This window comes from Hippichthys cyanospilos, chromosome 1 (genome assembly GCF_059441005.1).
Source record: "Hippichthys cyanospilos isolate Australia breed blue-spotted pipefish chromosome 1, RoL_Hcya_1.0, whole genome shotgun sequence".
NCBI classification, from domain to species: Eukaryota; Metazoa; Chordata; class Actinopteri; order Syngnathiformes; family Syngnathidae; genus Hippichthys; species Hippichthys cyanospilos.
In genome coordinates this window covers 13,841,634-13,867,420 of record NC_142369.1, presented here as the reverse complement: position 1 = coordinate 13,867,420, position 25,787 = coordinate 13,841,634, and the positions used below count along the sequence as shown (strand labels likewise).

At 41.2% G+C, this 25,787-nt stretch overlaps 2 protein-coding genes across 10 annotated transcripts in view; one reads left to right on the top strand and one right to left on the bottom strand.

Annotated features, from left to right (window-relative positions):
* Positions 1-18,105, top strand: part of clip1a (CAP-GLY domain containing linker protein 1a) — a 33,107-nt gene extending 15,002 nt beyond the window's left edge. For 2 of the 7 annotated variants that reach the window (XM_088434567.1, XM_088434230.1), the window contains 19 exons: positions 1,100-1,840; positions 2,508-2,627; positions 3,341-3,398; positions 3,487-3,570; positions 3,655-3,811; positions 4,008-4,173; positions 4,920-5,135; positions 7,394-9,604; positions 11,617-11,754; positions 12,075-12,181; positions 12,281-12,401; positions 13,351-13,403; positions 13,499-13,519; positions 13,657-13,774; positions 14,077-14,206; positions 14,312-14,358; positions 15,342-15,356; positions 16,300-16,427; positions 17,274-18,105. In XM_088434567.1, coding sequence (XP_088290693.1) covers positions 1,100-1,840; positions 2,508-2,627; positions 3,341-3,398; positions 3,487-3,570; positions 3,655-3,811; positions 4,008-4,173; positions 4,920-5,135; positions 7,394-9,604; positions 11,617-11,754; positions 12,075-12,181; positions 12,281-12,401; positions 13,351-13,403; positions 13,499-13,519; positions 13,657-13,774; positions 14,077-14,206; positions 14,312-14,358; positions 15,342-15,356; positions 16,300-16,427; positions 17,274-17,517 — 4,875 coding nt within the window. In that variant the 3' untranslated portion in view covers positions 17,518-18,105. Of the gene's footprint in view, positions 1-1,099; positions 1,841-2,507; positions 2,628-3,340; positions 3,399-3,486; positions 3,571-3,654; positions 3,812-4,007; positions 4,174-4,919; positions 5,136-7,168; positions 7,187-7,393; positions 9,605-11,616; positions 11,755-12,074; positions 12,182-12,280; positions 12,402-13,350; positions 13,404-13,498; positions 13,520-13,656; positions 13,775-14,076; positions 14,207-14,311; positions 14,359-15,341; positions 15,357-16,299; positions 16,428-17,273 lie in introns of all 7 variants that reach the window. The other 5 variants (XM_088434640.1, XM_088434409.1, XM_088434318.1 and 2 more) reach the window with 5 other exon arrangements.
* Positions 17,774-25,434, bottom strand: LOC148429343 (leucine-rich repeat-containing protein 43-like). 3 transcript variants are annotated; one of them, XM_088434976.1, is made up of 12 exons: positions 25,339-25,434; positions 24,900-25,106; positions 24,717-24,827; positions 23,066-23,205; positions 22,361-22,599; positions 21,405-21,568; positions 21,166-21,328; positions 20,819-20,958; positions 19,998-20,069; positions 19,619-19,810; positions 19,414-19,498; positions 17,774-18,266 (listed from the first exon to the last, which is right to left on the bottom strand). In XM_088434976.1, exons 1-12 carry the CDS (start codon positions 25,423-25,425, stop codon positions 18,124-18,126), a joined length of 1,743 nt encoding a protein of 580 aa, XP_088291102.1. In that variant the 5' UTR covers positions 25,426-25,434; the 3' UTR covers positions 17,774-18,123. The 3 variants fall into 3 exon arrangements, with proteins under 3 accessions (XP_088291102.1, XP_088291189.1, XP_088291267.1); XM_088435063.1 differs by having other exon boundaries at positions 19,619-19,804; XM_088435141.1 differs by lacking the exon at positions 24,717-24,827.
* Positions 25,435-25,787: the final 353 nt, after the last annotated feature.

Sequence of the window (25,787 nt, the reverse complement as noted above, 5' to 3'; positions counted from 1 at the left end):
AGTTTTATTCATGAGGAAAAATCAACATTGGTTAAAATACCTGATCAAAAATGGGAAACTGTATTTGATCGCTTTGAAGAAACGGGAAGGAAACTTGCTTGCACAATTCACCAAATAAGATGCCAAGCGCGCTTGTATTAAGCTGTTTTTTTTTTTTTGTCACTCCAAGACAATTTTTAAACTTATCTCCTAAGAGAATTAAACATTTAATTTTAAAACCCAAAATGTTCAAACAATATGTCTGATAAACGATTAATAAAATATATGAATAATATTAAGCTCAATAGAAGACTGGTTAGCATGTCTGTCTCACAGTTCAGAGGTCCCACGTTCAAGTCCAGCTTGCCCCGGCCTTCCTGTGTGGATTTTGCATGTCCTTCCTGTGTTTGCGTGGGTCTTCTCCGGGCATTCCAGTTTCTTCCCACATTCCAAAAACATGCATGCTAGGTGTTTTGGACACTTAAAATTGTCCTTAGGTGTGATTGGGAGTGTTAATGGCTGTTTGTGTCTGTGTGCCCTGCGATTAGCTGGCAACCAGTCCAGGGTGTTCTCCTGCCCTAAAATGCCTGAGGGTAGGCACCAGAAAGCCAAAGTCCCTAGTGAGGATAAGCGGCTATAGAGGATGGATGAATGGTTAATATCATATTGATTATATGATAATTATATGATAATTGAGATGTGACATTAATTATGAACCTTTAAAACAACTAATTTTCACACACCAAACCCTATTTTTCAGACTTTAAGACTCTATGGATTATAAGGCGAAATTTCCATATATAGGGCACACTGGGTTAAGACACTAGGAAGAAAAAGAAAAAAAAAAAACAGTTCAGCAAATGATTTTTTTTTTTTAACACCCACGCACGGCAATTGGTCAATAGTTCTCCAATAGGTTGTCAATTATTGTATTAGACCGATCATTAAAAAAAAAAATCAGCCCAATTATGTAGAAACACAGACCTGGGCCAGACCTTTACTCCATTCATACTTGGAGCGTACCTTCCATTGTTTGATATAATTTTGAATGGTTTTTCACTCACAAAACTCAGAGTCATTTGGTCGGATTCTTCTGAACTTAAGATGTCTGCTTTTCAAGGTTGCCACTGTGTCTGAAAGATCCCGTATAATGGAGCTGGAGCGTGACCTCTCACTTCGCACCCGGGAGGTCGCTGACCTGCAGCTTCGTCTCGACTCCCAGCAGGCCGCCGGCGACACAGACGGTAGTGGCGTCGCTCCTCTGCTGGAGCAGATCACCTCCCTGAGGGACCGTCTGGCCACGTTGGAAGCTGAACGGCGTGAGGAGATGGCCGGCATACAGGAGAAGCTTGAGTCTCAAGAGAAGGCGCACAGCGAGGCGGCCGCCCAACTCCAGGCCACCGGCGTCAGGTTGTCTGGCGACAATGAGCAGCTGCGCATGCGTCTGAGCCAGGCCGAGAAGGACAACACTGAGGCCCTGGAGAGGCTGAGGCTGGAGCACAGACAGGCCCTGGAGGAGGTCACTATCGCCCGCGATAAGCAGATTCACGAGCTGAAGGAGCGGCTGGCCTCCTTGGCTGAAGACAAGGAGCGCCTTGATGATGCACTGCGTGCGGACGTGGACAAAGCTGAGAACCAGCACCTGGTAGAAATGGAGGATGTCCTTGGTAAGCTCCATACCGCTGAGCTCAAGGTGAAAGAACTGGAGAAGATGGGAGCTGAGCTAGCACAACAGGTCCACTGTGAGAAAGAAACCAAAGAATTGGTGACACAAACGGTGCGCCGTTTGTGTCACAGCCAAAGCAACCAGAATGCACAACTAGAAGATGTTCAGTATCAAGAAAACTCACTGGTAACTGAGGTGAGTTCTATTTAGTAACTATGCTGGTAGTACAAATACCAGCCTACTGTTCACCAGTAGATTCTGGAACACCGTGTAAAGTGAATTCAACAATATATATATTCTGAAACACATTATACCTTTTATTTTTTTTTTTATGTTTTTTTTTTTTAGCCGTTCTTTTTAACAAAGGTATCAATCCATACAGTAATTACTGAGTAGGGCTGGGCATTATATCGAATTAAATTGTCATTTTTAAAAATCGTGGCGTTGAAACTGCTAAATCGTGAAATCAGTGTTTTGTAAAAGTGGCATCATTACTACTTTTGGCATTTAAGCAAAGTATGCACAACCTATAAAGCTTTTTTTTTTTTTTGCACAAGCTTTTAATAATTTTGTGTTAAACCCATTTAAAATCATTATGCTTTGTTGGCTGAAGATTTCTCCACGGATTTTTTATTTATTTATTTTTTTAAATCAAGCTTCTTTTTTTTTTTTCTCGGTAGGGTATATTCAATTAAAATCATAATCGTCCAGAGTGACTGAAGAAAATCAAGCGTGAGTTTGAATCTAATGGTAATTGGTTTAGAATTTACAAGTGTCATAGTTATTTACAGTATTTGTGTAACTGCAAGTCTGGTCTCATTTAATGTTCTAATGTAGTATTTTATTTTTCTCTGGTTAAAAGTTAGTTGATGAACTGAGATCAGTGTTGGAGGGCAAAGAGAATGAAATTTTGTCACTACAACAAAGTTTGGCCTGTGTGGAGCAGGAGAAAGAAACTGTGGAGCAGCAGCTTGGAGGCCTGGTGAGTTTTTATTTAGTTTTATTTTGGGTTTTACTCTTTAGTCATCACAATTGCACTTTTATTAGCCATAAATATTTTGAGTGCGTTCTACAATTGAACCTCAGGTTAAGAGCGACCCTGTTCACAAACGTTTTACCTTACACCCTCAAAAATAACCTATTTATGTATTATTTTCCATTTGTTAGCGCTTTGCTATTTACAAGTGGAAGGAGCTATGTTATGCTCATTTTTGCACTGCATAACCATCATTGCCTCTGTCACACAATGCAACAAAAGCATTGTAACATTTTTTTTAAGATACCATTGTTCATTTAACGCACCTTTTACTGCAAAACGAGCTCTGTAGTCAAAGGCAAAATGAAGCAGAATTTAAGCTACAAAATATCCTGGTTCCCACCGCATAACAGCAGGGATGATGCATTCATGGTCACCCAATAGCATGAGAGCTCAGCATAACTATTAGATTATATTGCAGAACGCAATAATAGGCTCAATAGTTTGAGACAGGGCTATCCTTGAGTGCTTAAAATTTAACAAAGTTCACCAAAAACTGTTTTGAAAAGTGAGGGCTATAAGCCTGTCTCCTGGAAGGCTATAGGTGTGCTAAATAATTTCTTGAACAAATTATAAATTAGTTGGTATCACAGAAATGTGTTTGTACCTTCTTCAATGCCTATTGAAATATTAGCTTACACTATTTTTCTTACCCACAGAAGCAAGAGTTGGCTGCAAACTCAGAGGAGCAGACCAAATCTCTAAACACTATGCAAGGTATATAATTATTGGGTTGGTTTACTTGCACTAGTCGTCAAACCATTTTTTTTTCTTAATTTGAAGTGTGACATTTTTGCTTTGTTAGAAACCCTTGAGAGGCTCAGCAAAAAGGAAGAGCAGTGCACGACTCTTACCACAGAATCTGAGTCTCTCAGGAGTCAGCTCAATGGTAAGCAGAACACTTGTTGGGTTCTTTGTGACTAAATAATATTTGTGTATGAAGTTGTTAGCCGTGGTGCTGGTCTCAACTCAGGGCTAGAGAGGAAGCTGGCGGGTGCTGATGCAAAGGTTCGGCAGCTGAATGAGGACAAGAGTAAACTGGAGAAAGACATTTCGGACATGATGACGGCATCCGGTGACAATTCAGTGCAGCTGACCAAAATGAACGAAGACCTCCTGCAGAAAGAAAGGTGTTGAGCACTAGAGCTTTGAAATTTCTTAACTCTTTTGCTATCAGCCCATTTAAAACAGATTTTTGGTTTTCACTGTCAGCACAGTAAAAATATTATAATCATTTATTATTTATATGAAACTGAGCCACCAATATGGCTTTTAAGCACAAGATTTTTTTATTTTATTTTAATCTTTCTACTTTCTTTCGCTCAGGAGGCTAGAGGAGTTGCAGAGTCAGTTGGTGGAGGAAAAAAACAAGGTGGCACTTTCCAACGAGCAACGAGAGCAAGATCTGTCACGCAAAGACCAGGAACTGTGTGAGACACGAGACAGCCACAAAACTCAACTAAAAACTCTGCAAGACAAGATTGCAACCTTGGTTAGTAGTCATATTTTAGGCACACTTTTTTTTTTTTTTAATCTACAGATAATTGGTGTTGCAGTGTTGGAAGTAAAGCCTCATCTTCTGTTTTCTTCTGGTAAATGTATCAATTACTTTAATAATCAGTGAAGTTTTCTTTTACTTGTCATGGCAAGGTTTAGATCCTTTTTCAAACATTGATTGACAAGTGTAACTGTGTGGGTTGTTGAAGTGCTGCTACTACGAGGGAAAATGCAATCGTTGCCTTTTACAGCCTTCATGGCGGTTTTGCATACTGAACACACTAGCTTTCTTTTAAGTAGGTACACCCCTGAAAGTTTGGGCAAATCATTTTTGTATTGCACATCAATATCAATGAAGCATTTTGCCATGAAGTGCCGTATTGAAATTCCAGTGACCAGTATGAGAGATCGGTTCCCTTTCACACATAAGACTTCAGTCAAAACAGTCACACATTCACACTTGTGACTTTTTTTACAAAGTCTCAACAAATAAACAAGAACAACAAAAAGATTGCATCTTTATCCTGATTTGGAAATTTTCACAAACGGGTGTGCTCACTTTTGTTGGCAGTTGCTTGGAGACTAATGGCTGTGTACTGCTATTTTTTGGGCAGGACATTTACACTTTAATCAATACATTGTAGCAAAATGTAATTTCTTCAGTGTTGTCTCTTTAAAGACATATAAGAAGGCTCTTATGAGATCATCAATAGTCATTTCCTCTCTTATCTTGTTTCCAAGGAGAAGAGCGTGCAGCAGAGTGTGAACGAGGCTGAGGAGCTAAAGAAGTCTCAGGAAAAGGCGCTCTCGCAGGCCTCAGAGTCCCACAGCAAGGAGGTCATAAGGCTGCAGAATGAACTAGACAGTCTGAAGCAGGAGCTCTCCTCCTCTAAGGACAGGAGCCAAGAGCTGGAAAAGCTGGTGGCTGAACTACAGACATACAAGGAAAAGATTCAGGTAAGGATAGGGTCCGGGTTTTGTTTCCAGGTATGCCTAATGGTAAGATCTTCAGGTATGACTTAAAAGTTTAATTTATTACACAGTGCATTCAGAAAGCATTCACATTGCTGCAATTTTTATGCATGATAATCATATTACAGCCTTTCTGAAAATATATAAATTACATGTGTTCTAACACCCTTTAATTCCTTGAAGTAAATAAAAATGTCACAATTTTCGAACTCACATATACAGTACATGAATATACTGGTACCTTGGCTTACCAGTCCCCCAAAATAAGCTTTTCAATCTTAACAAGCCTTTGCTTGGTTGAAGGTTGTTTATTGCAAAAAAAAAAAATAATACATTTGTTGAATTCATTACGTGTAACTTTTATAGGAAAGTAATTTCGATTTTAAAATGAGGCTGTAATATATTGAACAAAAGTGGGAATGTGGCTTCTTTTTATTTAGACTGTAAACATGTGAAAAGCCCTTCCTCTCCCCTTGGACATTATCACTCACGACCCCCGCATCATCATTTCATACCATCACATATAGATGCTATCATTAACTAATTACAGTGGAACAAAAAAGTTATCCCTCCCTGCCTTCAATAACTCAAGTAACCCTACTGACAATGTTTTGATTGGTTGACTGCAATACACATAAAAACTAAAATGTGTAGAATAATGTAAACACAACCTTTTAAAACCAAATTCCAGATTTTTATAGAGTGAATTTAAAAAGTCCTTGCCAGACCATCTGTGTGACAGTTTTCAGTTATCATTAGACTTCAGCTAATTTCTTTGGAGTTCCCCCCCTTGGCCGGACCCTTGAGGATCCTTGCTCCGCATTTCCTGCACTAAGTTTAATTCATTTCCAGTGAGGGTTGGACTCCGCCAAGGCTGCCTTTTGTCACAGAGTCTGTTCATTACTTTTATGGACAGAATTTCTAGGAGTAGCCAAAGCATTGGGAGGGTTCGGTTTGGGGGTTTCAGCATTTCATCTCTGCTATTTGCAGATGATGTGATGCTGTTGACTTCCTCAAGATGTGACCTCTAACTCTCACTGGAACTGTTCGCAGCCGAGTGTGAAGCGGCTGGGATGAAGATCAGCGCTTCCAAATTTGAGACCATGGTTCTCCAGTCAGAGAAGGGTGGGGTGGCCTCTCCGGGTTGGGGATGAGGTCCTCCCCCAAGTGGAAAACTTTTAAGTATCTTGGTCTTGTTCACGAGTGAGGGTAGGATGGAACGTGAGATAGATAGGTGCAGTGTCCGCACTGCAGCAGATGCTGTACTGGTCTGTTGTGGTAAAGAAAGAGTTCAGCCGAAAGGCGAAGCTTTCTGTTTACCGCTCGATCTACGTTCCGGCCCTCACCTAAGGTCACGAGCTGTGGGTCGTGACCGTAAGATTGAGATCCCTGATACAAGTGGCCCAAATGAGTGTCCTCCACAGGGTGTCTGGGCTCTCCCTTAGAGAAAGGGTGACAAGCTCAGTCTCCCGGAAGGGCCTCAGCGTTGAGCCGCTGCTCCTCTGCTTTGAGCGCTTTCAGCTCAGGTGGTTGTAGCATCTGTTTAGGATGCCTCCCGGACTCATCCTTGGTGAGATGTTCTGGGCATGTCCCACAGGGACGACCCAGGACACACAGTCTCTCGGCTGGCCTGGGAACACCTGGGGATCCTCCTGGAGGAGCCGGACGAAGTGGTCGCGGGGAGGGAAGTCTGAGCTTTCATGCTCAAGGTGCTGCCCCAGTGATCCTACTCTGGAATACAGTGGTAGAAGATGAATGGATGGATGGGTTTCCACTGGAATATGTGGCACATTCGAAACTTTACAAAAACAGCTGCGGAAATAGTCATAGCATTCCAATTTTATAATCATCATAACATAATATAACAAGTTTAAAATAAAACCGCTATTAGCAGTGTAATGAACCAAGTATGAATAAGATTAAAAGAAAAGGTGTGTTTCTTTTAGTGTAGAACAGTTCCACTTCCTGTCCCTTATCTAATATGGTAATGTGGGAAATTGTTATGCTTCTGTCTATAGTGTACAGAAAATATAAAGGTATGTACTATTACACCCCTACTCAATATAGTTTTGGTGTTGATCTGTGGTATCTTTGACTTTTTTTTTTTCTTTACTCTTTGCAGCTCAAACTTTGTTTGCTTTCATCCATATTAGCTTGGTTTATTTTGGAATCATCTTTCGTTTTCTTCATGTGCAACTTTGCATATATGCCCCTCCCACCCCCCACCCTTTCAATTTCCCTAGCATCTTTCTGCCGAGCTCGACTTCTCCAAGCATGACATTAAACGTTTGTCCGCAAAAGTGGAAGAGCAGGCTGTAGATCTGGAGCGCAAATGTCAGGACAGAGAGAATGCCAGTACTGAGAAATGCAAATTGGAGGCACAACTCTCAGAGGTGCAGATCAAGCTGTCTGCTCTCCAGGATCAATCCATCCAGAATGAGGACCTCCAAGTTACCATAAACAAGCTCTCAAATGAGAAGAATGAGTTAATCAGCAGTAGCGAGCGCTTTGAAGAAGAAAGAAAGTCACTGAACGACCAGTTGGAGAAACTCAATGATTGTCTCCGAGAGATGCAGAATGAAAACAGCAGACTCCGGTTTGATACCGGCGTTCTTGAAGGTGAGCTCAAGAACCTTAAGCAACAAAACGAGGAGAAGGATGCCACACTGCTCAAAAACCAGCAGGATGCTCAGCAAGCTGAAAATAAGAAGAAGCAACTACTGGATGATTTTGAAAAGGTCTCCAAAGAGCGCATCAGGCTGGAGGAAGACCTAAACGAGATCAGGTCGAAACTCGAACGCGAGAATAGCGGGCTCGTCTCACAGTTAGATGCAGCCAAAAACGTTCAAAAAACTCTAGATGCCAAGAACACAGAGTTGCAAGCTAAGGTGCAGGCTCTCAATTTGGAGAAAGAAGATCTGACAATGACAAACACCCAACTGCAGGCTCTCAGGGAATCGCTCAGCAAAGAAAAAGCCATCATGTCTTCTGAAATCAGCACTCTCTCCTTGAACCTGAAGAATCTTGAGACGACAAAGGAGGACCTCCAGAATAAGCTCAGCATCACCAAGAAAGAGCTGGACAGCTCTGTCCGTGAATTTGAAGATCTGAAAGCATCGAACCTCAGTCTGGTCCAAATGCTGGAGGAGTCAAAGACCAGTAGCGAAGTGACAGATTCTGAAAAGCTTCACCTCTTGCAGGAGAAAGAGGACTTACTCGCCGCCCAGAGGAAAGTCTTAAAGGAGAAGGAGGAACTGGTCAAAGACATTGAAGAGCTGAAGGAGAAGCTTGAATTCTCTGCTCAGCAACTGACTCTGTCCGGTGAAAAGCTGAATGAGGTTACTGCAACTTTGGAGCAAGAAAGACAGACATTTTGCACGCAGAATACTGAAAACTCTGAGGCTCTGCATGTGATGAGGAAAGAAAAACTCACTCTGGAGGCGGCGCTCGAGCAGCATAAAACTGATTATGAGCGTTTGGCTGGGGAGAAGAGCGAGATGGAAGTGAAGCACACAAAAGCTACAGCTGACCTTAGCGCCCTTTTGCTTGAGCGTGATAAGTTAGTGAATGACATCAGAGCCACAAAGGACCAATTGGACAACTTCTCAAGAGCTCAAGGTGATGTGAGTCAGGAGAAGTCACGTTTAGAGGGGATACTCGAGGAAGTCACATGCAAAAACAATTTAGTCGTAGCAGAGTTGACATCCTTAAAAAAAGAAAAAGCCGAGCTCAAGAGCGAACTGGAAAAACGTTCCTCCGAAATTGAACTCCTGGAAAAAACCAAAGCCGAGCTTGCTCGAGGGCGCGACGAGCTTGAAAACGATCTCGAAAAATCCACCTCGGAACTTAAAGGGCAAGTCGACAAACTTACAAAACTCATGGAGTCCTCAACGACTGAAAAGAAGCAGCTCCTTGAGGAGATCCAGGAGCTAAAAAAACAGACGGTATCATTGTCAGAGGCCAAGGATCGTTTGGAGAACCAGTTCCAGGTGGAATCCAATGAAAGGACGCAGGCTGCTGAACAAATGGAGGGGCTGCAGAACACCTTGTCCCAACTTCGGCGTGACAACGACAACATGTCCTCTCAACTTAGGAGTGCAGAAGAGCAAAATAAGTCCTTAACGGCAGAAACTGATCGGGCAAGAGAAAAATTGAAGGAACAAGAGCTAGTGACCCAAGAGCTTTTATCCAAATTAAAAGAGACTGACCAACAAGTGTCAGCGCTGGAAACTGAGAAGGAGGAGCTCCTAGCTGGACGTGGTCGCTCAGAGCAGAACCTTTCCCAATGGCTTGCCGAGAAGTCACAAATGACCGGTGAGCTCGAGAAGTTGCGGAAGGATCTCAAGACAATCAGAGCCGACGCGGCCGCTCTGGAGAAGCGGCACCAGGAGGCCGTCGCGGAGAGAGACCAGCTGCAGTCCCAACATAAACTTGCCATTGCTAAGCAGCTTGAGGTATTCCTTCCTATAGTTTCCTTGGCTAGTTCCTCTAGTACGCAAAGCACTTGAAATACTTCTGGGCCAATGTCACTGCATGCCCGCTTGTTTGTTTTTCACTTCAGCCTTTGATCAAATTTTCTTAACTTTCATCCTCCGCATACTCACCATACAGAGCACCCATTCCTTACAAACTTTCTTTCCTTTCTGTGGGCTTACAACGTGATGGACTCTTCCACCTTGATGTGGTTTGGCACGACTGACGTTTAAAGAACAAAAATCAGCATTGGAACCAAATACAGTATGTCCATAAAGTCTCTTTACAATTGTTATTACTTGCATTCATCCCAGAAGCATGTTGAAATGCTCTGCAGTACTCACAAAAAGCTTGAGCGTCGCACTTCAGGAGGAGTTCAACTATCAACTTTACAGGTCAACTATTTCACCATCTCTTTACTTTATACAAGTATCATACAAGGCCAACTGTTTTGTTTTTTTGCACATCATTCTATTGCGACAAAATTCCTAACAGGTGTTCAGTCCATGAATGAACCAGTACATTCCTAAATTCATCTTTCTGTGATTGGCCTACTCCTTCCGTAGCTCCATTGCGATTTGCTGACGACTGTCGACACTCCAAGCTATTGGGTCCATTTGAGGGCCATCAAATTTCCTGGTTTGATTAAAATCGACTTAAACACTCCCCTTCATTGTACTCTTCACATTTTTGACGGCGTGAGCAAGGCAGCCCTTAATGTTTGCCATGTCAATGTGAGGTTCCAAACAATGTTCTCAAAGGGGCCTTTCATCAGCCTATTACAACAATAGTATGGGCAGATAGGAAGAGTCACAGAAAGGCAGAGACATGGACGAGCTTCGAAATTAACAAGGTTTTGTCTATTCGGCTAGTTGTGCAAGAATTACCCAAACATTGTACGTGTGAAATGCATATTGCGGTTTATTGGCGGAAAACAAATTGACGCGCTGACTCTGAAAAAACAAAAATACCCTAACATCTGTCAAATGGTCCTACTCATTTTGTACTATTTTACAAATGTGGTCTATGTTTGTGGTAACATTCTTAAATGTAGAGACTTTATGGACATGATCTTTGTGGGAATTTTGGTAATTAAACACAAAGCCCTGTATGCTAATTTTGAAAGCGTCATGTACGAGAGCTGTGTCACAAATGTCTTAACGATGCAGAGTTCAGGAATTTAATTTAGCTATGTATTCCTACCAATCTAAGCTAAACACTGATATGAAACCAAAATGTAGATCCACTGACCCTACGAATACGGCTATTATGATGCGATGACTACAATTTTCAACTAATTATTAATTAGCATCCGGATGGTGATATTCAGTGAGCCAGATCCTTTTCCATATCGCAGTCATGACCATTTCCCGTCCTAATGGCGCTCTGCATTATTCAGAGAGCCGTTTCCACCACGTTGCTTACCGTGACGTGATTTCTTACACGGCTCCTATGTATTTTCGGGCGTGTCAAATGAAATGTCTGATTGGCATTGGTTGCCACATCTCTTATCCGTTTTGAGTCCACAGGCCGTAAACTCCGTACACGTGTTGTTCTAACTAATTTTCTTGAATTATATGTTGTTTGTCCTTCCAGAAATCGACATACAGTGAACCCTCGCACATTTCAGACCCGTCCATAAAAGGGTCAAATGCAGCGCTAATTTGGCCCAATGGAATGCTACCTTAATGCTGGCATGATATCAAGAGACTGTCTTAAGGTTATGACGTTTCAAACATCTGCTACCTGGAACAAACCTAGCAGCAACACAAAAACTTAGCTATTATGACAATAAAAACCGGCAATGACTTAAAACATCCACAGTTTAGCGAGGTTTCACTGTATACTATTTTTAATTTGTCCTAGAATTGAGCAAAGAGACAAAGAAACCAAAATGAGATTCTTGGCCGGAAGCCGGACTTTGTCGTTTTATCTCCTTGGCCAATGGCAAAGAATTCTCAAACGGTGTTCATGGTGCTCTTACTCGCCATAGGCGTCTGAGGCGTCCGACCAGACGGCCCAAGTTCTTGAGCGGCTCACAAAGGAGAGAGATGGGTTGCTTCAAGAAAAGAGTGCAGCTCAGCTTCTGCTGGAGAGTCTTCATTCTTCCAAGCAAGAAATGGAGAAACAGGTAATGTGGTCTTATATTTGTGTATTTTTCTCTTTTTAGCAAATGTTATATTTTTATTTTCTGATTCTTTTCAGTATATTTGGGTATTTTATTGCTTGAGACCAATTTTGGGGGATCTGAAGTGCTAGTCTTTGGTCTTCATCTAATTGCACTGTGCAAAAAAAATAAAAAAATTGGAAGGGATTTTATGGAATGAATGACATTTCCTTTTATTTCACCGCAAGAGATGATTAGAACGATTTGAGGACACCGCTTTCTTTTTGTTAGTCTGATGTATTTTGTTGTAAAATGCCAATGGCTTTCATTCATTTTCTGTTGAGATGGACGAGCTAAAGCAAGACAAATCAAAGTACCAGCAAGAGCTTAGCGCATCCAAAGAGCAACTTTCTGCCAAAAGCCAGAAGCTGGAGAGTCTCTCCCAGGAAATGTGAGCATCACCCCCAATGACGTTTTATGCATTTGTTCATTGGGCATCTGAATTGGATGCTGAACAACGCTTGGTGTCTTGTTTTCTGCTCGTCCTTAGCGAGGAGCTGAAAGAGGCGGCGTCAGTCAAGTCGCGCTCCCTGGAGTGCCTCCAAAACGAGAAGGACAAGCTTACTCAGGATGCTGACAACAATCACAAGGACCACACTGAGCTTATCAGGGTGTGCCATTTATCCTCCGTCTCCATCCACGCTCAATGCTGATATTTTCATTTAAACGGGCGAAAATTGGTACGCATGAACCAACCGAACTACACAGTTGATCCGATTGGCCCGTTTCCAACGCTGTTGGCGGTGTTTTTTTTTGTTTTTTTTTTTTCTTTCAGGTCAATCATTTAGTTTATTTGTATTTCTCTATTCTCAGTGTTTTTGTGTCCTGTATGTCCCATGTTTTAGTTTTTTTTTCCTAATGCTTTTCCTGCCTTTTCCATAACTTTGTGTTATTTTTCATCTTTTTTTGTTGTTGTTTTTTTCCAAATATATATTTTTTTTGTTAGTTTTTTTGTAGCTATGCACTTTTCTCTTCATATTTTTTCTTTGTTTAGGGAAAACAAAATTTGAAAATATTACAAACATCTACGTACTTTTTTATTTCTTTATTTTTTTTATTATTTCCTTGATCTTTTTTGTTATTCTTTTATGTATTTCCCTGTAATGGTTTTTAATATTCATGTATTCTTAGGATTCTTTTTCATTTTGGTCTGTTTTGCTTTTATTTTATTTTTTTTGCCCTGCGATTGGCAGGCAACTAGTTCAGGGTGTCCCCCGCCTACTGCCCGAAGCCATCTGAGATAGGCGCCAGCAAGCCTGCGACCCCTATAGGGATAAGCGGCTATAGAAAATGGATGGATATTTTTTTTCTTTATTTTCCCTCTATTGTTCCGGACCCATGAATTTTTCCTTGCATGTGTTTCGATATTTAGCGTTACATTTTTTTGTAAATTTTTGCTTAATGTTTTGTTTATAATAATTCGATTTGTTTTTGCCAGATCTTCTTTTCCTCTAATAGGCAGTTTTTTTTTCTTTTCTTTATAAATATAAATAACTAATATCTTGATTACAATATTAGTAATTTAAGCATAAGGACATTGTTTTTTCTTCCCCTCTTCAGCTCAAGGAAGAGCACTCAAAACTCCAAGCACAGTTGAAGGAGTTGAAGACAAGGTATGACACGAACACAGCACTTCTATACTTTTTAAGCTTTCTACTATTTTCTTTTAATAATATTGTCACACACTTTTTTTGTATTCTTCTCAAAGCCTACCAAGTTATGCCTTCAGGTACTTGATTGCTAAGTCTTTCACTTCAACCCCATTTCCTTCGAATGAAATACATTGAAATCCAACAAGACGCTGTTGCTGTGCTGATTGTCAACGCTCACGATTGCTTTTGTTGTTGGGCTTTGTCGCGCGGACAGCGAGAGCACTTTGAAAGAGAAGATGGACAAAGAGAACGCCGAGTTCCGAAAGTCTGTCGTTAAAAACAGTGCCTTAGTGTCGGAGAAGGAGCTGCAGATGGAAGCGCTGAAGGCTGAGGTGAGGCCGAACTCCCCAACCCCCCGTTTTTGTGCTTATCTTGGTATTCTATTTATGGATTCCTTTTTTTTGTGTGTGTGTGTGTGTGTATTATTTTTGTCCTTTTTTTTTTCTTTAAAGTTTTCAAATTCGTATTTTGTGCAGTTTTATTTTTGTATATATTAATTTCTATACGCTTTATGATTGTAACAGTTGGTTTTGGTTGGCTGGTTCCACTTTCTATTTGCCCCCGTATTTTTTCTTGTTGATTTTTGAGTATTTATTTTTAATGAAATAAATAATTGTGTGTTGTTGTTGTTCAGCTGGCTGCAGCTCGCGGGCAAAGTGCCTCAGCCCAGACCTTACAGACAACCGTTGCCGCCTTGGAGCAGGACAAGGCTCAGCTCAAGGAGCGAGTGGAGAAACTGGAGCAGCAGCTGGCCGCCCCCTCAGGTGCGCTTCCGCTTGCGATGCACGAGTCCTTGATCTCATTCCCAATATCGGTGGCGGACACGCTCATGTGACGAAGCCCTGGCCACGCCGCTCTTGTGTGCGCAGGCGAATTCGCGGGCGGCCGACCCAGGGACAAGGACACGGAGGCCGAGGTAGGTCGCGTCTCGGCCAGGGACGAAAACTGGGAATGGATGGGACGAGCGAGTTGCGTGTCAACTTTGCTTCCCCGCACCGCCCCAAGCGCCGCCTTGTTTTCAAACAGCGCTCGCCTTTCGGGGGCGGGCGCACGGAACCAAGCTGCTTTTAACATGAGTCAAGTCGTTGCTTGTTTCAGTATCACCTTTTCGAGAGGCTCCATTGGAAAAATGATAAAAGGACACCTCGTGAAATACTTGCGCATTCTAATCAAATTCCAAAACAAAAATTTGCTCCAGTTTATATTCTTTTTTTTTTTTTTTTTTTTTTTTGCGTTTTTTATGTAATGGGTATGTCTTTGCACTTTTTTGGATCTCATTTCTATGTATATATTTGTCAAAACTGTGTGTTTTATCGTTCACTTTTTCCCCATCTATTTATGTTCATTTTTACGTTTGTATTTTTCATACATCATTATAGTTTTGTCTATTCGTTCACTCAAACATTTTTGTCTGAATAAAGGTGTACATTATTTGTCATTTAAGACTGATATTTTCCACCATTTTTTGAGGAATATTAATTATTTGGTCTAATACTTCTATCTTCACGTCGCTGTTTTTTTTGTATTATTTCTCCTTTTGTAATCTATATATTTTAGAAAATATGTATTTTGTAGGTTTTGAATGTTGCCTAATATTTGCATTATCAAAACAGTTTTGAGTTTTTTTCTATAAACTATTTTTTTTCCATTTTCATCTAATATTCATACATTTGAATATGAATATGCCCATTGAGCACTGTTTCTGAAGGCTCCTTTTGTAGGGACGATTGGATGTGATTAGATTGCGCAGGTGTGCAATGTGGTTGTGTCCCCAGAGCCTCCAAAATGTCTTACTGTGCCATTGTTTGTGCGCGTGTGTATGGTATTCTAATTTGAACCTGTTATTTTCTTCCTCTCCTCTTTCCGCCCCAACGCTATTCTCTGTCTGCAATGCTGCAGCACCATCAGGCCGCGGTTTGTTCATGTTTCTTTGTCAGCGTCTCTCATGCATGTGTGCATGTGCCACTTAAAGGAGACATATTATTGTTTTGTTTTTTTTGTTTTTTTCAGAATGGCAGCCTATAAAATCGACTGCAAATAAAATAAGGGGATAAGTGGCTTCTCCTTTATTAATTTAGGCAGTTATGATTCATTGAAGTGTTAATGTTAAGATCTCAAAACCCTGTAGTATTATTTCCGTCTCAACAGAACACTGTGCAGTAGAAAAATGAAATGCGGCTATCTGATTTAATCCCTCGCTGCCAAATTTGACTTGTCACTGTCAGTTAATGAAGCAGTGTGGCGGACGACCTGGCTAAGCGACAAGTTCCGCTTTTAGCCAACCCAGAGCTGTGCTAGTATCGCAGCTCGGCTCAACTTTTGCCCTTTTGTTCCAAAAATTCAAGACGGTCTAGCTGCCAAAGAATTGGACCAACTCCGTTAGGCCTACTGTCATTTTCATGATAGGCATGTACTGTATTTACAGATGTGCAACGATATTTCATTTGCAAGCGCTCCAGAGTGTCGGACGTTTGCTTTTGCAAACTTCTTTTTTTTTTCCATGTACAGTATCCTGTATTTTTCATAATATGTCCCCTTTAAGCATATGTGAAATCATCACGGGATTTCCAAATGTGTTTGGGTGACACTCAGTTGTCTTTGGTCTCGCACTTGGCATCATCACTTGATAAACATGCTCATGTTTAGGGACGGCTGTATTTCATTTTTTTCTTTTGTATATTAAAACTATCTCTATATTATTTATTATAAATTGTATATTATTGCATACGCATATATTTTCCCTCATTAGTGATTTTATTATTTAAACTTTTTAAATGATTGGCACAAGGGTTTTCTATCAATTGCCCGTCCCTTTTTGCTCGGAACGATTGTTTCATTGTTGTTTGGTGTCAAACAGATTGACTTCCTGAATTCGGTCATCGTTGACCTGCGGAAGAACAACTTGGACCTCAAGGACCAGTTGGAAAAAATGGCCGCCGCCGCTCTCAACGGCAACAATGCCAGCGAGCCGGACGACTACAACGGGTCAGGAATACTCATTATGCTATTAACATTTGTCACTATTAGAAGAAATGTGTTGGGGAAAAATAGAAACTGGAAAAGTTCGACAAAAGGTGCATGTATTTTAAGAAGAAAAAAAGTAGTTTAGTGTTGGAAAAAAATAGAAAAATACTAGAATTATAAGTTAGAAAGAAAGGTCAAACTATTTAGTCAAAATATATGGCCCATTGTGAAATATTTAATATGAAATGTGTTATTTATTAGGAAAATGTTTTAATACTGGATTTGACAGGTGACACAAAATGCACAACTCCTATAAGAAAATTGGCCAATACTACAATTTTAAAATACAGAACATACAAATGTTATAGGGGAAAAAATATGAAGTACAAAGATATGACATGAAAAATGCCAGATTATAAAAAGTGATCGTTTAGTATTATTTTATCAGTATTGAAACAAATACATTGGAGAATACAAAATATCAAAGTGTGAATCTTAGAAAAGGTGAAACATTTTTAGGAAAAGTACAAATTCAAAAATATTAAAATAACTTTTGGAGTAATATGCACATTTGCAAATGATTTAAATAGTAGATCAAATTATTAAATATTTGCTATAAAACACTGAAATGTATGAAGAAAAAACAAACAGTTAACACACGAGAAGATTTGGAAATATTTAGACAATGGCTCTGACCGATGAACTCGTTCTCAAAAGTGTTATTGAATAATTTGATAACCAAGTAAGTTTTGGGTTAATTGCTGCACCGCTAGTTGAATTCAAAAATGTCCAAAAATGTTATTTTGGCAGAGGAGGAGGCATCCTATTTTTCAGTTCTAAAGTCTATCTCTGAATGATTTTGCGCAGGGAGGACAAGGAACCATCCAAGAAGAAGAAGAAAAAGAAGAAGCCCCTTCCTCGCCTCTTCTGCGACATCTGCGACTGCTTCGACCGGCACGACACGGAGGACTGCCCGGCGCAGGCGCAGACGCCCGACTCCCCGCCGCACACCGCCTACCACGGCAGCAAGGGCGCCGAGCGGCCGTACTGCGACATCTGCGAGGTGTTCGGCCACTGGAGCCAGGACTGCAATGACGATCGCACGTTCTGAACGCGGCCCCTCCCTCCCTCCCTCCCTCCCTCCCTCCCTCCCTCCCTCCGTCCGTCCGTCGTTTGAAAGCGACTTTAGGGCTAAAATACGTCATTGTTTTTTGCACGCCTCCTCACGCTGATCACTAAAGGTTGCGCTGCTCAGCTGACATATCTGGCTAAGCCTCCAATTCATTAGAACCTTTACAGGTCAGCCTAACTTTTATTGCCATTGGCGGCAAGAGACGTTCAAAATCGGTTTTAACTGGGCTGGCAGGGAATGAGTCGCGGAAAGTTGTTAAACCTAACAGGCTAAATTGAGGTCAGCTGTGACGGTTCAAGTGCATTCAAGATTCATTCACAAATTTCACCATATCCCAAATTTTGCGAGTAGTGTGTGTATATATAGATATATTAAAATTATTCTATATGAAGGATGCAATGGTGCGACAGATGGGAGCCATAGTGATTTCTTTTTCTATGCCTCAAAATACTTTTTTATTGAACTTTGACGGGGTGCATGCAGACCAAACACTCGGAAGCTCTTCCTTGCTTCTTTCTACTTTGGCGTTTGTGTACAAATGAATAAAAGGTTTGTGTTGAAATGAAAGTGAGAGTGCTTCTTGGCTCAGAGGTTGGCAGGCACCAGCGGCGACACCTCAGACGCGTGCCGCCACTTTTTCAGCTCCACGCTCAGCTCCACCGTGGTTGTCTCATCTTGGGAGGGCGTTTCGGCGCCGCCCTCGTCGCTGCCTTGACCTCGCCGTGACCCTGGGACACAGTAGTTTTAAGCCTGCGCCGAAGGTTTGCGTGACGGCCTGGGGCAGGGTTCAATTTTTACTTATCATTCGTCGTAATCGTCAAGAGATATCTTGCAAAGGTACGCCCCTTTTTGCTTATTGAAATATAGTTCAACTGTTTTGGTTGTTTATCTGCAATATTGCTGCATCTGTCTGCAATCAGCCTGCTGTGACAATCATCAATTTACAGTACTAACAGCAGACAAATATGTGAATTAACTGTGCTGGGTCAATGTATTACTTGTCATTCACAGTAAAAAAACAGCTGACTTTACTAGAGATTTATTTGTAGCCTCTCACTCCTCTAGTCCTGGTTTCATTTCTTGCTGCTAAGAGCATTCTGGGATGCGTTGCAAGGAACCAGTTAATGCAGACCGAATTTGCATCTTTTATCTGGCTCTTCCCTAATTAAAGATGTTTTTTTTTTAGTAAATTCAACCTCGGAAATACTTTGTATCACTTACAGTGTATGTGATTAATGAAATTTAGACAAATGTTAATGAAATCGTCTTCTGTGGTAGGTGGGCAGGCGGTTATAAAAGAGAACTGACATCTACCATTTTAGAGTCATGTAAACCATGATAATGTCATTGAGTGGACATGATTGTTAATTGCACTCTCGTCCCCTGTATTAGACCAAGAAAAAAAAAAGTCAAATGTCGCCCTTTAGTGGTGGGCAATAATACACCGACGGTCCGTCAATAACAATTTTGTCTGGCTGACTGACCGACGATGACAGAAAGGGGGCGGAGCTCTGACGAACCAACAACAACAAAAAAAAGTTTGCCCACCTCTGCTGATTTTGTTAATTATGCTTGTCATACAATGCATTTTTAACATTGTTGAAGACAGCATAGTTACTTTTGCTTATATCGCTTTACTGCTATTATTGTCCATAAAGGGAATGTGTGTGTGCGTGTGTGTATATATATATATATATATATATATATATATATATATATATATATATATATATATATATATGTGTGTGTGTACATAGTGAAAAATTCACTGACCCTCAAGGGTTATACTTGATGCATCACGTGGCCACTCTTAGCCAGCCCTCACTAGGTGTGTCACCCTGCCCCCGCAGAAAAATTTCTGGCTCCACCCCTGACCTTTGGTGTTTGGCGTTTTCTTGTTTGCAGCACGGCCTCCTTTCTTCTTGGAATCGTCCTTGCCTTTGTTGTCAGCGATCTCATTCTTCAAAAATCAGAAGCATAACGTCCCACGTCAACCACAACCCTTCATTCCAGTCAAGACGGAAACAATTCTACGTCAAGCTGTCACTCAAATGGAAAAGGAAATGAAGCGCTAACTAGCCTCGTCTGTCATGGAAGCATCTTCCAGGGGAGGTTCTTTGTGCAAGGAGCCAAAGTCACAGAGGAGGTCCACTTTTTGATGTCCGCAGAGAAGGCCGTGTAGGGACACGTGAGAAGATGCCACCACCGTAGCCGTAGGGGGGTCGGCCACCAGCTCCACCACAGGTTTCTTTCCTTTCTCTTTCGCCTTGGGCTCAAGAGTGTTTTGGAAAGTGACGCTTTTTTTTTTTTTAAATAAAAATTGTGTTTGAATGAAGGATGCCCTGATCTTTTTTTTTTTTTTTTGGCTCCACTCCGAGTCATCTTACTTTGATTATCTGCTGATACCAGAACAGAAAAATTGATTTATCCTTTTTTTTTTCAAAGATAATGGAACTCACTTTTTTTGCTTTCTTGTTTGCAGCATTTTCCCCCGGCGTTTCATCCGAGGTCTCTACAGGCCATGACAGGGTCTAAAACTCAAACAGGAAAACTGAGTTTTCTCTGGTTCATTTTTTTAAAGACTTATTTGGTATGGAAGCATGAGCAGTGATGTTACAAATACTTTACTGCCTCATCACCAGTCACTTTACTGCATCCACACATGCGCCTTACAAACTCTGCACAGTGCAGGAAAGCTGCTAACTTCATGATATTTTGCACTACATAGTATTTTGCACTATCATCCTCATATTTTTCCTTTTACTTCCACTCCATCTACTCCATAATATGCTCAGAATGTAAGTCTCTTCATTGATTGGTGGTTCATTATTACTGCCCTTATTGCTTTATTTTTTTTGTCTTTTTGTTTTATTGCCTTCTTTATTACTTGCTCGATTATGAAATGTCATCTGCTGGGGAAGAGAACAGACTTAGAATTTCATTGTGTAGAATGACTATGCATATGACAATAGAACTTTTGAATCTTTGTTAGTAAACTCAGTCAGGTATCTATTTTCTTTATTTTTATAGTCCATATTTGGTTGGTGTACTTTCACTTTATTTTGTCATAAATAGGCTCATTACTTTTTTATCTCTTTCACCTCTGTGAATGTTGACAATGTAAAAAAAAATTATAGTCATTAATATCATATATAGTTCATTTTTAATGTTGTGCCTTGGAATATTACCGAGTACTTTTAAATTCTGCATAAAAGAAGAGCGCGGTGCTTCCTTCAGGTGTCTTACTGAGAACAGACTGAATACTTTTGCCAGCTCTCACCTTTTCTTGCTCAATGAAAACGTCAAATCCTTGGTGAAGGAACTTCTTGAAACCGCTCACGTCCCGCACGACAAACGACAGCACATCGCCAAAGTCAACGCAGTCTGCCCACGACTGAGACAAGGTGCGGTATCTGGACTCTGATTCACATGACATGGTAGGCAAAATACCACCAAGTTTCACCTTCACAATACGGACTATTTGACGTCTGTCCAAATGTGTTTTGGATTTATCAGTGATGGGCACTCAGTCAGAGTCCGATTGCTTAATCTGAGGAAAAAGCGCCGGCATATTCGCTTCCTGAAGTGACTGTGGTGTTAGTCAAAGTCTGAATTGTGTATTATTACCAGAAGATGAAGGATCTTCTTCCTGGATGCCCTCCGCCATGGTGACCACAACAGTCACTTTTTCACTCTTCTTGTTGGGCAACGGCGTTGGTTCGCTACCTTGGTCCTGACCCTGGTCCTGACCCTGACTCTGACGTTTGGCCACACCGCCACTCACGACTTCCTGCGAACAGCGCCCTCCAAGCGTCTGCGACTTGAGCGGGAGAGCGACCCGTCTCTAGAAAATCTGAGCGCCTTACCCGGTAGGCGGTGGACTGGCGACTGAAGAACATGTACGAGACCACGTAGCTGTAGCTGACCACCGGAAATTCTGGAGCGTTGGGGTCTTCGTCCAGCAGCGGGTCCGGGAGCCCTCGCATCTCGCCCACGCGCACCGTAGCCGACGCCCAGTCCACCAGAAGGCCTAACGTGAAAATGAACGTGAAAAAATCCCGGGGCTAACTTACAATGCGCCATGATTTAGTATTAAGAGTCAGTACATCAATTTATGGCAAAGTCTTTGCAAAATACTCAAATATTTTCATTTTAACAACCCAATCTTCATGTTGGTTATTTGATTGACTAATTAGTGAATACAATAGTAACAATTACAATAGTTTATTTGGCTAAGATTTGGGGGTACTTTGTCATTGTATTCATCAACAAATTCCCTGACTTTCTTGTCTCTAATTTATTCCCAATTAATAAATGAACTAAGATTGTGTATATTTGGGGATTTTAATCATATTTTTATCAAATTGTTTAACAATGTGAATCCAAAGAAATTGTATAATTAAATAACAAACTACCTTTTAGAGACCTGCAAATCACAATGGGTGTCCAGGACGACAGGTTGACTTTGATTAATGCTTAGGAAAAAGAAATGATGAGGAGTGGAACTTTATGTCAAATAATTGATGAGGAGTGGAACTTTATGTCCAGTAATCATAGCTGGTGCTTTGAAAACTATCATCATTGATGGAGTCTAAAGTTAAGGACTTGCGCAAGTCCTATGGGGCTCATGTAGATGCCGCACCCCCCCAGGTGGCTTCTTGACACCCGGCCGTAGTTTGACACCCAACATTGAAGTGAACAAATGAGTGTTTAAGAAGATAAACTAATTTAAAAAAATAAAAATAATACATTTGATGCATGTTAGTTTAAAAGACAAAAAAACCCTGCCAATATTCAGAATAAATACTGGGTATAATCTCACTCGTCATGGTGGCCATCCCTCGGTAGCGATGTCGCTCCTCCGGGGCGATCCACGCCGCATCCAGGTAGCAGAGGCAGGGCAGGGCGTCCACAGCAAAGCCCGGGTACGAGGGAGCCAGCGTAAAAGGATTTCCCTCCAGCAGCAGGGTCCGCAGACATGGCAGGGTACCCAGCGCCTTCAGCAGGGGGCGCTGCTCCCTAAAGTCACACTCGCTCAGGTCCAGACACACCAGCTCAGGCCTTTCACACGCACACGCAAGCACACACGCTGTTGAAGGGGGTTGAGGAACTCCATTTAGTAAGGACACACGCTGTTGAAGTTAGTTGAGGAACTCCATTTAGTATTTCTTTGAGTCATACTGATGCCAAGATTATATTGAAGTGAGTTGAGGAGCTTTGTTTCCACATGCATGGATCCTTGGCACCATCTTGTGGTATCTTGGCGTCAATGACTTGTTGAAGTGAGCTCAAACAAAATGGTTACCCAATGATACCACAAGATAGCAGCAAAGCACTGCTTTTCTCATAGACAAAGCTATGGCCTGAGTAAATAAAATTCTGTACTTCCGCTCAGTTTGACATAGTTCCTTTGCATTATTATGCTACCAGATACTTTCAACAAAATACTTTGAATAAAACAAGTTAAGTTTGCCTGAAAACTGCAAAAATGTATGGATGGGCTATGTTGAAGTGAGTTGAGTGCAACCATTGTCTTCCTGTGAGCTGACCGACGTCTCGCTGGGATCCGAGGTGGTTGACGGCCAAGCCCAGGTACTGCAGACGAGGGGGCGGAGAGATGGCGAGGCGGCCCAGGGCGCAGAGCTGGTTATTCCGCAGCTCCAAAACCTTCAAGACACAGTTGGAAATAGGCTTTGCGTTGGTTCAAGGGGATTTAGTTAAAAAAACAAAAGAAACATGACATGGAGGTACAACACTGGAAAAAAAATGGTAAGATGGTGGCCTTGAGCAGTGGTTCTCAACCTTTTTTGATGTACCCACTGTGAAATATGTTTTCAGACAGTCCAAAGCATTTTGGGGTTGAAAAAAAAACTTGTCATCATTATCTGAATTATTAATTGAGACCCTTTCAAATTTAATTTGTATTAGTCCACGAAAAAAATCAATATAAAGTGTCCTGCTTTGGGGTCATAGGAGAGATCTGGTCACAAAAACAAATCATTAACTTACTCATTAATAAATATTTGTCCACAAAACACAATCAGCCTAAAGTGTCCTACCCGCCCCCCCCCAAAAAAATAATTATAAATATTTGTCCACAGAAAAACATCAAACATAAAGTCTCCTATTATGGGGTTACAGGAGAGATCTGTTCACAAAAATAAATCATGAACTTAATCATCAATAAATATATGTCCACAAAAAAGGATCAACATAAAGTGTCAGACCTGTTCTCAAAAACAAATAATTTTAAATAAATATGTGTTTGCTGAAAAATATTCTACATAAAGCTTCCTGTTTTTGGTTTACAGTAGAGATCTCATCACAAAAATAAATCATTTACCTAATTATTAATAAATAATTGCCCCCCAAAAATATTCAACATAAAGTCTCAGACCTGTTCTCAAAAAGAAATAATTATGAATAAATACTTGTTCACAGAAAAATATTCAACTTTTGGGATCATAGTAGAGATCTGAAAACAAATCATTAACTTGACAGGTAACGAGAGGAGGCACATGAAAAGTTGGGTCAAACCATTCTAGTATGGGGAAGAATCTGGCAAAAATAACTAACATAAAGTCTCAGACCTGTTCTCAAAAAGAAATAATTATGAATAAATACTTGTTCACAGAAAAATATTCAACTTTTGGGATCATAGAAGAGATGTGAAAACAAATCATTAACTCGACAGGTAACGAGAGGAGGCACATGAAAAGTTGGGTCAAACCATTCTAGTATGGGGGAGAATCTGGCAAAAATCATTAACATAAGGTCTCAGACCTGTTCTCAAAAAGAAATAATTATGAATAAATACTTGTTCACACAAAAATATTCAACTTTTGGGATCATAGTAGAGATGTGAAAACAAATCATTAACTCGACTGGTAACGAGAGGAGGCGAGGGAGATTCTGGCTTTTTACAATAATGAAATTGAATAACCTACTGAACATAAAAAATGCTTTACGAACTTATAATTCCCTGAAACAATTAATGAATTCAATAATTAATTGAAAGGATTTTTGCATGTTTGTTTGATTTAAAATCTCGAGTACTAAAGTTCCTTCAAGTACCCCCATTTGAGAACCACTGGTCTCGAGTATAGACACCACTGATGTAGGAGCCAGCATCAGCAGCATGTGTAATTCATCCAAACGCAGCCTGTGATGCAAGACACCTTAAGGGTTCTAGGAAGGTTCTCGGCCGAGATTTCCCGAATGCGGTTGGCGCTGAGCACAAGTTCCTGCAGATTGCAGAACTTCAGCAGGCAGTTGTCTATCACAGAAACCTGAGCAAGAACGCGCAGTCACTCACAAGCAAACAAGAACGATGCTGGAAGTGGACTGGAAAGGTTCCTCACGTCCTTGTCGACGATGCGCAGCTTCCTGAAGTAGCTGCACACGAAGTCGGAGTCCAGTCGCTCGGGCTCCGCCACGGCCACGCGCTGGAGGGCGGCGGCCTCCGGGCTCCAAGGCTCGTCGTGATGCCACGGCGAGTGCGGGCAGCTCAGCAGGTCCAGCAGCGTGTCCGTGTCCTCCGTCTCGCTGCCGCCGCCGCAGTCCTTCCTCTGTTCACGGGAAAAGCACATGGGGATTTCTTTGCTCAGATGTCCAAAATAAAAACAAAAATAAGAGCCATCTTTATTTATTGCTTAGTTATGTTAGCGTTCCAAACTATGCTTGTTTTTCTAAACAGACTGACTTGTCTGCTAGCGCAAACGTCTGTTTTACATTAAAAAGCCCCAGCCCAATTTTAGTCTGTCCAGATGATTTTTGTTTTATTTTTTAAATCTTTCTCACCCAGCTGCCTTTCCCACAGGGGAACTGGTCAAGACACAGGCGACGAATGTGCTTGTCCAGAACTGTCGACAGCGCCACCGAGCTCATCTCGCACCCTTTGCCTTTTTATTGTTTGACAGCGGTTGCCAGGCAACAATTGAGTCATTTCCGCATTGCCTGTGATTGGACAGCACTTTTGTCAATCAAAAGAGTTTCGCGCGTTTTATTGGTCAGCGCGTCATCATCCGCTGATCTCCAAACAATCCCAAATTCAAATTTGCACAGCAGCCCGCATCACCCAAAACATATGACCGTCACATTCAATTTGTTAATCTTTTTTATGAGTATTTTCTACATTCTCTTTCGTTTATTTAACCTCTATTTATATTTTGGCTAAAACTACACGATTCGAAAGTTAAAGTAAATGTGTAATGTATACTTTTCAGTATTTGTGATTGTCTTAAGTCAGG